The 12,822-nt window shown below is 35.3% G+C and overlaps 1 protein-coding gene across 1 annotated transcript; it reads left to right on the forward strand.

The window, feature by feature from the left end:
- Positions 1–4,884: 4,884 nt before the first annotated feature.
- LOC306873568 (cellular retinoic acid-binding protein 1-like) lies at positions 4,885–12,051 on the forward strand. The gene is made up of 4 exons (XM_079422965.1): positions 4,885–5,125; positions 6,734–6,912; positions 8,990–9,103; positions 11,586–12,051. The coding sequence occupies exons 1-4, from the start codon at positions 5,056–5,058 to the stop codon at positions 11,634–11,636; spliced, it is 414 nt and encodes a 137-aa protein (XP_079279091.1). The 5' UTR covers positions 4,885–5,055; the 3' UTR covers positions 11,637–12,051.
- Positions 12,052–12,822: the final 771 nt, after the last annotated feature.

Consider the following 12,822-nt stretch of genomic DNA (forward strand, 5'->3'; position numbering starts at 1 on the left):
CACTTATAAAAAGTCTAGTCTTGTTTTGTTCAGTCATAGATAAGCCAGATAAACTTGTTCCAGTCATACTAATTATATATTTAGCAACTGCTGCTGTTCTGATGCATTTTGACCTGCATTTTCACTTTAACCTCATCCCGGCTGCTTTAGAACAACAGGATAGACAGCAAATCAATAGTTTAGCTTTGAATAATTTAAACTTGTATATATGTAAGCATCAACAAATTATATACTTGTATATATATGTATGCAGAGTTCAGATGCAAAAGCCTCTAAGTGCTGTCTGAAAGTTTCATATAAAATTAGCAATTTTAACAGGCTCCTATATTTTTGTTCATGTAGTTCACTTTAATTGAGGACCTACATATTGCCGTTAGAGTAAAATGACTGAATCTAAACATAGGAGCCGGATAATAATCCTAATTTTAGATGAAAATTTCAGACGGCACTTAGAGGCTTTTGAATCTGAACTCTCTCTCTCTCTCTCTCTTTATATATATAAAATGCCCTTAAAATGATTTAAAGACAAAACAATTAAAAAACAATATATTTGTTATTAAATTTGTTAAGCCTAATTTTAATAGTGTGATTTCTATGCAGAGAAGTCAATTACTGTAATGTAATGTAATCATTAATTTATGTGGGCATTTTTATAATGAATATACATTTCTCTAGTTCTTTAACACTCTCTAGTATGCTAATATTTTTGCAAAAATCAGTACAGCAACTGGAACAACCATAAAAGTCATGTAATCTTAATGGGGGCTCGGAGTCAAAGAGGCACTTCGGGGAGACATCAGTGTTTTTGTAGAAAACATACAAACATAATATCTATAAAATTATATAGTAGCTATAAATTCAAAAGCAGTGGCAGGAATTGTACTGCTATGTCTTCAACACTGCAGCAGAAGATGAAACGTGACAAAAAGACTGTTTGAGAAGAGTATATTCATTAGTTACATTTCAGGGCAAGTACGCTGCCCCCTACAGTGTGTTTGTCTTTAGGCAGCGGAGATTCTTTCTGCTCTGATTTAATGATTAGTGCCAGAGCAGTGCTTCTGTAAAGCCCGAGGTTACAGATGAGACAAATGTTTCCCTGTAGCTACATTCACATGATGGTTAGTTGCACTTCAAAACTTTGGGGAGGGGAAGATATTACTCATTCAAACATTACATTTCAAATCTCAATCAAGTTTGCAAGATATCATCATTCCTTTTCTATCAGGAAAGCTTTGAAATTTTGATGAATCTGCTGAAGCGTGATCGGATCTAAAGGGAAAAACAACTTCCAAATTAGAAAAATAATCTGTAGTATTTAGGTTTAAACTTAAAATGTTCAAAATTGATTTACTCAGTTGGGATGCTGGTGAAATGGTTCCTTTTTTTTTTATACCGAATGGCTTAATATAACTGAAAAAAACCAACAACACAAAACAATCCAAATAAATAAAAACTGGGACAGTTTAAATGCACAGAGAATAAATAAAACACAAGATATGCCATTGCTTCTCTCACATAATTCACACAGCCCAAGATTTTAAGCAACATAATTAAATCATAACAGAACAATGGCCTGTTATCAGTGTGTTTGCGGCAATATTTTGTGATTGGGGGGGTGATGTGCAGCTGTGATTAACTAGTGCTGTGATAGGGCCTCAGTCCTCAGGCCAGGAAAGTGCTGTCAATGATCCATGTCTCAGTCAGAACACAATGGCACAGACTTCATCACTGCCGCCAAAGCCACTATCTTACACCCACAACATCTATGGTCCGCTCAAAAAAGCATTACTGTCCTTTCCCATAAAACTCACATTTTATGAAAATACATTATTTGTTTTTCTTAGGTTTGTCTATAACATTTGTATTACTATTTAATTATATTTGTTGTTAAGTTATATTTATTTACATTTATGTATTAAAAAAACACTTGTAGAATTTATAAATTGTTGGCAACACTTTACAAGAAGGCCCCATTAGCTAACATGGACTAACAATGAGCAGTACAATTTACAGTATTTATTAAGCTTTGTTAATATTAGTTAATAAAAAAAAATGCATTTCTTAATTGTTCGTTCAAGTTCGTTGCAATAACTAATGTTACCAGATACAACATTTGATTTAAAAAAATGCATTAGTAAATATTAAAATTGACAAAAAGTGGCTGCGTCCAAAATCGCATACTCTCTGATTAGATACTTTATGAATAACTAATTATTTTTGTTTGTTCTTTAGTAGAACACATGTAGTATGATTCAAATCTGGACGTACTACATTCGCCATGATGTCATTGTCATGTGACCTACCAGCTTCAGTTGTGTTGCTGTCATCATGGCATCTTGGGATGGAAAAGTTTCTATTTGAGCCGCACTTCAGGATCCTGCTGGAAGTATTGCATCATCTGGGTATTTTTCACGTACCGTTGTATGAATATTGTGAAGTTGGAGAAGTATGCGATTTCGTATGCAGTTTAACAAATAGAGTAGAAGTATTGTTCAGTGTTCATCCCTGTATAGTATAGGTACTTCAATTTTCTTAATCCTAATTAAAGAACGTTTCTGCTGAGAGAAACGTTCAGTGATAAGCAGATGGGAAGCTGAGGTCTGATGACTCAATCCCTGATTAGTTTGAGGTCAATGCAGATAAATGATCAAGCAAAGATCAGATGGACTGTTTTGAAGCTCTGCTCTTCATAGTCAGACACCCAGGGCATTGACGCATGTCGTCCCAATGGGAGTGACTTCCATTAGGTACATTTCTGAGTGAAAAATGACTGAGCATAATAGATGCCCTAACGAGTCTGGGGGTCTCTATATCGGTGATATCAGTGGACAGGGTGTTGTCACACTGGGCCGTGTCTCTTTTGCAGAGCTGGACATTGATGGATGTTCTCCATTAGTGTATGTCGATTGGTGATTTGTGATTTAATCTTGTATGACCTCAAGCCAGGTCCATCTGCGCTCTTAAAAGTAAAGGTTCCTAAAGGGGGTTTCTCAGCAATGTCATAGAAGAATCTTTTCTGGTTCCTAAAGAGTCTTGTAGTGAATGGTTCTTAAAACCCTTTTTTTTTTTTAGTATGTAAAACGTTTTAAAAATCTAAAGAACTATTTTCCACTATAAAGAGTCTTTTGTGGAATGAAACGGTTTCATGGATGTCAAACAATCTTTTTGGAACCATAATGCCAATGATGAACCTCTATTTTTAAAAGTGCAAGTCTGTTCGTAAAAGTGCAAGAGTGTTTGTAGAAAGACAAATAGAAAGATGCATATGTTGGTAATATATTACAATAAGTCTGATTTGTTAACATGAACTAACAATGGACAGCACTTATTAATCTCAATCACAATGTTTTTCAGATTCAAAGTTATGTGTTGTGAACTGATATGAACAGTTTTATTAACTAAACATCTAACAAAAGGTTAGTAAGTGCCTTAAAATATTACTCATTGTTACTTCATGTTAGCTAATACATTACAATAATGTTAACAAATTGTAAAGTGTTACCCATACAAAAAAAATGGGTTACACTTTAAGGTCCTTGTTACAGTGTAATTACACAATCATATACTGAGTAATATTGACTAACAAAATGTATTTACTATATAGGCTTTGATTTAGGCTTGTAATTATGGATAGTTTACGGTTAATTCTATAGTAAGTACATGTAACAAGGAAACTGTAAAATAAAATATTACCCAAAAGTGCTTAAATGCAACATTCCATTTTCTATTCCATTGTTGTTCATGCAATAACTATACGCAATACTATACAGTATGTTAATGCAACCTTTCTGCATGTTCTTGAGGAACAATGGTCCTCCACATCATCTTGGCATAGCACAGTCTATTTCATGGACCACACATTGGCACATTCACCAGGGCCTTATAAACACAAAGGAGAGAAAAGATACATTCACACACAGCAACATCTGAAGGCCCATACCAAATCAATTGATTGATGGGACAAACAGTGGCTGATGAGGGTGTGCAAGCGAGTGGATGGGTCCGTTCCTTCTCCTGGATACTTCCTGGAGAAATGACAAAGTGCTCTCTGCCCTCTCTCTACATTAATTATCAACTGCTGTCTCAAAGGCACTTTGTCAAAGAGATAAATGAAACAACATCGGGACAGGAACAAATCAGACTGCCTAGGAGGGGAGGGGGGGTTCAGCCTGGGGCCCCTCTTTCTCTCCTGGGGCTCCTGTCCTTCTCCTGTTGGGAGGTAGGATCCAGGATGAATGGGTCTTCATGGGAAATGTGTTGAGGGCTGTTTTTAAAATGTGCAAGAAAGACAAGAAAATTGACTCAAATTGATACAATGTATATCTAGAGTGCATACAGACTGAAAGAAAAATGGAATTTACTTTGAAACACTTTTCATTCAGAAATTGCTACTAAATGTAACAAGCAACATTGAATTAAAGATGAAAATTTGAAGTAGAAAGACTGAAAAAGTAATTTCTCATGCAATGTACTCCAATAATCATTCTCCCAATTTTATCAACCGGATGTATTTATAATTCATATTGAGTGTCATAGTGACAGCACTGCTGAATAGATTTAAAAAGTGCACTGGCGGAAAATGAAAACTATCATTTACATTCACTTTAATCCAAAAGTTGAAGAACTGGCAAAGTGATAAAAGAGACCATAGAAGAGTATGAACTGACTACTTAAAGTCTTTAGGAGCTTTATATGAGAATAAATGTGACAGCCCGGATAGTATTAAAGCAATGAATTCAAGGGTGTGAGATGAATAAGAAGCGTTAGAGAATGGGTGCTCCTGTAAGCCATTACATCCATCTGGGAGGGAGGGTGGGAGGGAGGGAGGGACCACTGACGTGCGTCACAGATGCTTGCTATCAGCAGTGGTCCAGAAGGCGTAACACAGAGACAGAAAGAAAGAGAGGGTGACACTCTAGAAGAGACAGGGTGAGAAAGAAAAGAAGAAACTGACAGCTTCTTAGATCTAAAAAGTGGTCGAAGATCTGTTTACTGGGTTTCTGAATTAAAAGGCAAGTTTCTGAAAGCCAGAGTGATAAAAAGGAACAGGTCAAGATGCCTAATTTTGCTGGAACCTGGAAGATGAAGAGCAGTGAAAATTTTGAAGAACTCCTCAAAGCGCTCGGTAAGTGATTCTCTCACTTCATCCTTCACTAAGTGTGTAGTATAGACTGTTTTATCCTGTTGTTTAGGCCCCGTCCAGAATCCGCCCTTCGTCTGCTGTTTAGTCTTCAATAGCATATTCATGGATTAACTAGTGTGAAGAGTAAATCACTATTATCTTCGGGCTGTTGGACTGCGTCTTCAGTCTCTTTTGTTTCTTTGGCAGCATGAGTTGCTTGGATTCTTATTCAAATTCTCAAAGCTACAGAGACAGTGCAGAGATTTAGCAAGGGCACAAAATGCACCAACAAAGTGGATTATATATATATATATTTTTTTTTTATATATAATTGCTTCATACCAAGAATAATAATCATGAAAAAAAAAATATGTTGTGCAGCTGAAATTATGATTTGATCAAACTGAACAATTAGATTTGTATTTTATCATTATTTTATTTATTTATTTTTACATTAAGGTTCAAAAGTCTGGGGTAAGATTTTTATGCTTTTGAAAAAAGTCTTTAAAGAAGGCTTCACTTATTTAATCAAAATACAGTATAAAATGGTAATATTGTGAAATATTCTAATATAAAATAACAGTTTTCTATTTTAATGTTTAGAAATATAATTTATTTCTGTAATGGCAAAGCTGAATTTACTCCAGTCTTCAGTGTCACATGATCCTTCAGAAATCATATGCTGATTTGAAACATTAATTATCAATGTTGAAAAACAGCTGTGTTGTTTAATATTTTTGTAGAAGCGGTGATGCATGATTTCAATATTCTTTGATGAGAGTTCAAAAGAACAACTTTTATTTCAAATATAAAAGTATTTTTATACTGACCCCATACATTTAAATGGTAGTGAACTTTTGTTCACTGATATCAGGGAGAAAAAAAAAAAAAAAAGGGGCGAGTGAAACTGACACCTACAATTCTCCAGAAAACTGCTAAGCATGAAGAGAGACATTTCTCAGAACTGAAATGTTTATGAAAGTGATCAGACAGTTACTCGCACTAGTAGTTTACACTACAATGCTGTGGCAAAAAGAAGAAAAAAGAAGTGCTATTAGCCCTTGTAGTTACAGCATTTGTCCATGTAGGAACTGCACAAGACCAAGAGCCGTGGCATTCCTTCCAGTCAACACCCTGTCATTGCAACTCCTTATTTGCAACATCTGCTGATAACAATCTACTCTGTGGTCACTTGATAACTATTTATGCAGAAAATATGGCATACCACGGCTGTATGAATGCTTAACTTGCCCCAGTTATGACTAGGAAAAATGAACGTCAGTCACATTAAAAAACATGAAAGCCACACAAGTGAAAGCAGGTCAGATATTCCCTTTGCCCCAGTATCTATTACAGCAGATTCAAATAAATGATGTAAGTATGCCATCTTGAGGGAATTAGAGCGAGATATACAAGTGGATAATTACAGCACAGTCAAGAGCAATGAATGCTTGAGTTATTCGATCATTTATTGTATAAAATAACCTTTTCATTTGGAGACTTTTGTTTGCTCCATTCTGCCTCAGTGACATAAAACTGAAAACATTTACAGAAGCAAAGTGGCGAATTTGACATAACTCGTGGCGTAATTAGATGTTTTGTGTAATGTAGGGGTGAACGCTATGCTGAGAAAGGTGGCCTGTGCTGCAGCCTCTAAACCCCACGTGGAGATCCGCCAGAACGGAGAACAGTTCTACATCAAAACCTCCACCACTGTGAGGACTACAGAAATTAACTTCCAGATAGGACAAGAGTTCAACGAGGAGACCGTGGATGGGCGAAAGTGCAAGGTAATACAGCTTAGAAGGCTTCCCTTTTCTTGATCAGTATCTTTATTCTTTAGAAATGAGAATACAGCATACAGAGATCTATTTATATATATATATATATATATATATATATATGTGTGTGTGTGTGTTTGTGTGTATGAAGAGTTATTTTGCAAAAACCGATAACTCCGTTTTTAACAATTTTCGTTTTCAAAAATCGTGTTTTTTCATAGTGCATTACAATTAATCTTAATCAAACTGCAGTTGGGTTATTTTGAATAGGTTAAAACGTAACGAAACACAACTAACACTAACACAATAAAAACATGATAACATAATACAAAACATGATTTTTGAAAATTAAAAAATCTATATTAATTATATATATATATATATATATATATATATATATATATATATATATATATATATATATCTATATATATAGCTATATATAACTTATGTATATTTATATTTAGATATATTTATTTAGTTACAGAAATTAATATATTTATATTCATGTAAATATATATGAATAATACGTATATCAGAAAGGACTAAACTAATTGATTAAAAGTTGCACTCTGTTAATCAAAGAATCCTAAAGTGTATCACGGCTTCTACCAAATAAATACAATAAAATAAAATGACTGAGGACTGGAGAAATGGCTGCTGAAAATTCTGCTTTAACGTCACAAGAATATTATTTTTTACAAGATTAAAATAGAAAACAGTTATTTCAAGTTTTTAGTAGTAATATTTCACAATATTAGTAATTTTGCTGTATTTTATTTTTAAATGCACGATGCTGAGCGTTAGAGACTTCTTTTAGAAACATTTTAAAAGTCTTACCAACCCTACATTTTTTATTTATTTGTGTGTGTGTGTGTGTGTGCCTATACAGTATACCAAATGTCCCTACAAGGATAGTATTACCAGTAATTGTTGACCTTGTGGGAACATTTTTGGTACCCATGAGAAAAACAGCTTATAAATCATGCAGAATTATGTTTTTTGCGAATGTAAAAATGCAGAGAGTTTTGTGTCATGGGTAGGTTTAGGCCAAGGAGATAAATACTTTTTGTACAGTATTAAAATCATTACATCTGTGGAATGTCCCCATAAAACATGCCGGTGTGGGTGGGTGTGTGTAACAGCACAGAGGTGTGCAAAATGAATGAAATTACAATATGTTTTAACGTTTTGTAAAAGAATATCACTAAAGCTACATTGACAGTTTGTGACTGTGCTAATCTCTTTTTCACCTCAAAGCCAGGTCACAGACAGTTTGGTAAATTAGATTATATGACACACAAGTGCATCAAAGCAACACTGCAGGCTTATCTAAACTAGCTACTGTCGCCCTTATGTCTTCCACCTTTAATCTCCAGGATTTGAATGGATCTGAGGTCGATTCTGGCTCAAACGGCTGCTCTCATCACATCCAGCACCGTGCAAGATAATGTGTGCATACTAAAGAACTGATGAGCACTGATATGACAGGATGTGTTTTCATTCTGAGCCTGTCAACCCATCAGAGGCTGCTGATAGGGCAATGGGTGGCAACAGGCCAAACTGCACTAAAGCCTTTTTAACAAGCTAACCTTTATGACTGCTGCCTTTTTACAAGCAAATCAAAGCAACCACAGGCCTAGCACAAAATAAACATCTGTTTTTGACATAAATAGACACCCAAGCATTTTTAATTTTACTGTTTAGTTATTTGGCAGAGGCAACATTAAATGATCATGAAATGAAACCTATATATTTAGTCATTCAGTTAAATGCAGCACAAAAGATTAAGCAGAGAGGGTGATGAAATATATGAGAGGGTGGTCAAATATATATCTGTGACTCATCGGCATGACGTATAGCAGGTCACCTGAGGTGGTCATCTGTCCTCAGTCCATTACTTATGATTTATTTGCTCAAATCAGTGTCCTAAAAGTTAAACATTCAATGAACATCATAATTCAAGTGCAATCGGACAGAAGACTTCCTCTGAGAAACTATAAATGTTCTTCTGGTGTGCAGTACATATAGATACAGATGTTGATCTTCAAAAGGCTGTTGTGAGATTGCTTGTCATTGTCCACAGAGCCTGGTCACATGGGAGACAGAGAACAAGATGACCTGTAGGCAAACCCTTCTGGATGGTAACGGCCCTAAGACATACTGGACACGAGAGCTGAGAGGGAACGAACTCATTCTGGTGAGGAGCTTGTCCATCACTTGATAGTTCCTTTTAAAACAATTCTCTCTGTCATTGTGTGTTTTGTGCCGAATTTCTCTGAGTGTGACATGTTTCAGTCTGCTTGGTGATTGCTAACACCCATGAGAAACAGATCGCTTGGATTTGTTTGGAATTTTTACAAAAATGCAGGATTGGGTAAGCATCTGGCCTGTTTCATAGGCCAGATGGACAACAGTAAACTGGCCTTATAACTGAGAAGGTTTTATTATTGGCTTTATTCACTTGCTTTGCTGTCCCTGAGGGACATCAAATGTCTTCCTCGTTCAAGTATCTGTTGTAAACTTTAAAGCGAATTTGGGAAAGACTTGTGATGGTGAAACACTCACGCTGTGAAATGATTTTCACCATTCTTCACATGGGTCACTGAAAATATGTGCCAAAAAAAGCAGTTCATGAGCATTCAGTAAAGGTAACTTGTGCATAACAAGCGAACACAACCTACAGTAGCATCTAACCTTGTGTGACACTCACTTGTGGATCACATGCATCCTGATAAAGTTCATGCTATTTATAAATAGCATGATGTGTAGGCCGTACTTAAACGTTTATAGAGGCTAAGTTAAAACCAAGGCCCAATTCTGAAATTGCTTACTTTGCAGTATTCAGTAGCCACTTGTGCAAAATTCACTTTTTCTTTAAAGCATTGGAAGCACAAACACCATAACTGAGGAGGTTATGAACTAAGTGCACTAATCTTGCATAAAATTGGCCTAGCATGAAAATTCACAAGTTCAAAAATATAGCAAATGCATTGACTCCCTTAAAATGAGATTTTGGACTGTCCCACTTGAGAAGTCTTAAAATGAGATGTACAACAAATAACATTAATTTGATATAATCTATTGAACTGATATACTTGATTAAATAAAATGTGTGTATGTGTATATATATATATTTAAATATATAACAAGTCTTGATTGCAATTTTGTGAGCAACCCAGAGCCCTGACAGACTTTTTCAATTGTTTTTTTTTTTAGGCCTAAGAAATAACAACAATAAATACATAATATTCCGTTTAATTTTCATAGTTTTTACATAATTTTAAGTACTGATGGCATCCATCACGATCAAACATTTAACCTTGTTACTCAAGTTTTTGACCAAACAAATATTAATCTTCCTTTTTTGGGGAAATATAACTCTATCAATGACAACACACCAACATTTGGTTCCAAATTAGCATTAGCTGCTACTGAGTGATAGCTATAAGCAAAATTTGCAGTTCTTTTACATATTTTTCCATGATTTTATGTTTTTCATTATTTATTTATTTGTTTATTCTTTTATGTTGCATTGAAAAAGCTATTTATGAGGCCATTTTAGACCGTATGTGCTCTATTCATGGAAAGTTATTGCTAAATAAATGAGCTCAACAGGGAAATACACTGAACCTTTAACACAGCACAACTTGTATGCATTCGTATTTTTGGTCCACATTAATGGGTTCATGGAACTTGACACAGTTGGGGGCATTACAGCATGCCGGACAAGCCACATCTGTGTTTTAGGCACAGCAGAAAATGTGATGCATCACAGTGAACTGGTAATGCAGCTGGCTCACATCAAAACTCCTTCAGGCTCACGAGGAGGAGACACTTCTGAATGCATGATGGTGATGCATGTCTTTCCATTCATGACCAGCTGTTTTGTCATGAGCTGAATAATAATGACCAACTGCAGCTAATTCAAAAAAATGCCTTGTTGCATATGAATATAATGGTAACTGCTTTCTGTCTTTTTGTTTATTGAAATTAATGTATTATTCTTATGAACCACTTGAAACCATTTGTCTTGTGCTTTGCAGCACTCTTCAGTATAAATGGTTTACATAAAGTTTACTTAATTTTTACCTGTTTTTTTTTTTCCTTCTAGTGATTAATGTGTGTGGCTTTTTGTGAAAATGGCCACATTTCCATAAAGCTGGCATCATAGAGCAAAGTTACTGGCAGTGACCCAGAAAACACTTTGCAAATGGGTCTAATTGATCATGTTACATGTAGGAATGCTGGCGGTGTGTAAGGGCCTGACACTCCTCTCTCTAATGTGTCCCACGGCACCGGTGCACACAGCAGATGGCCCGTCCTAATACCATTTTTTAAAAGAGTGCGTGAGGTGGTCCTGCTCTGGAGTGCAGATGGTCTATGGTGTTGTCAGCTGCTCTAGTTCTGTTTTGATGTGATTTCCAAATTTAGCGTTGAGACGTCAGAGGCTCTTCCTCTCAATCCCATCAATACATCAGTCAAAGCACTTCAGTGATAAACAATTCCAAGAAGCTACAAACAAATTGTTTACATCAGAGCAAAATGTCTTCATTTTAGGAGTGTCACATATAATCGAACTATGACTGCAAATAAAGCATGGCGAACAAAATGAACTGAATAACACTGAAAGAATGAATTGAGTTAATGGCATTCTCTCTTTATTTATTTTCATTGCTCAGACCTTTGGGGCCGATGATGTGATGTGCACACGGATATATGTACGGGAATAATCACTGGATGGAGGGATATCCCAGCACTTGCAGCTTTGGAGGAATAACATTTTGTTTGAGATTAACTTGCACTGTTGTGTGTTAGTTGATACTTTCTTCTGTTCTGACTTCATCACCATGTTTATTAAATTTAATCATTAGATTCATTTGTATAATGTTTTTAATGTACAGTGTTAGTCAGGCCTGGCTCAAGCTCTAAGATGATTTAAGGAGTGCTGCAGGACTCTCAAGGTGGGCCGGACAGCTGAGGAATTGAGTCGGCCTGGTGTTAGTTATATTCATGGTTATATCTGACAAACACTCTTAGAACACTTGTAATGGTTTACTCCACCCATATCTAATGATCTTTATTAACTTTTTTTGTAGTCATTGACTGTGGATGAAATAAAGACATAATTGTTGTTGAATGTTCCACAACTGTTTTTGGTCACACTTTATTTCAAGGTTCAATTCTTGCCATTAACAAACCATTAAATATGACTTTTGCCTCACTAAATTCTTAATTTGCTGATTATAAATAAGGTAGTTGTTCAGGTATTAGTATTAGGGATGTAGAATATGGTCATGCTGAATATGTGCTTTATAAGTACTAATAAACAGCCTATATATTAATAATAGGCATGCTAATAAGCAACTAGTTAATAGTGAGAACTGGTCCCTTTGTTAAAGTGTTACTCTGTTTTTATATTTTGTGATAGTTGAGTCCCTTGTTTGTCCTGGGGTGAGTTTCCCAAAAGCATCTATGGTCACGAGTTCCGTTGTTACCAACAGAGTTCAGTGGAGCTTGCAATCATAGTTAGCTAACGACACTTTTGAGAAACACACCACAGAATAGTTCACTTGCCCACTGTTCTTCAGAAAAGCCCTCCAGTGACTATGATTTTGAAATCCATCTTTTCACACTGAGGACAGAGGGACTCATTTGCAACTGTTATAAAAGGTGAAAACATTTAGTGATTATATTTATATATATATTTATATATATATATATATATATATATATATATATTTTTTTTTTAAATCATAGTCACTGCAGGTCTTTTCTGAAGAACAGTGGGCAGACACACACACACACACACACACACACATAAACATAAACATATATATATATATATTTTTAAATCATAGTCACTGCAGGTCTTTTCTGAAGAACAGTGGGCAGACACACACACACACACATAAACAT

This window comes from Barbus barbus (genome assembly GCF_936440315.1).
Source record: "Barbus barbus genome assembly, chromosome: 1".
Taxonomy (NCBI): Eukaryota; Metazoa; Chordata; class Actinopteri; order Cypriniformes; family Cyprinidae; genus Barbus; species Barbus barbus.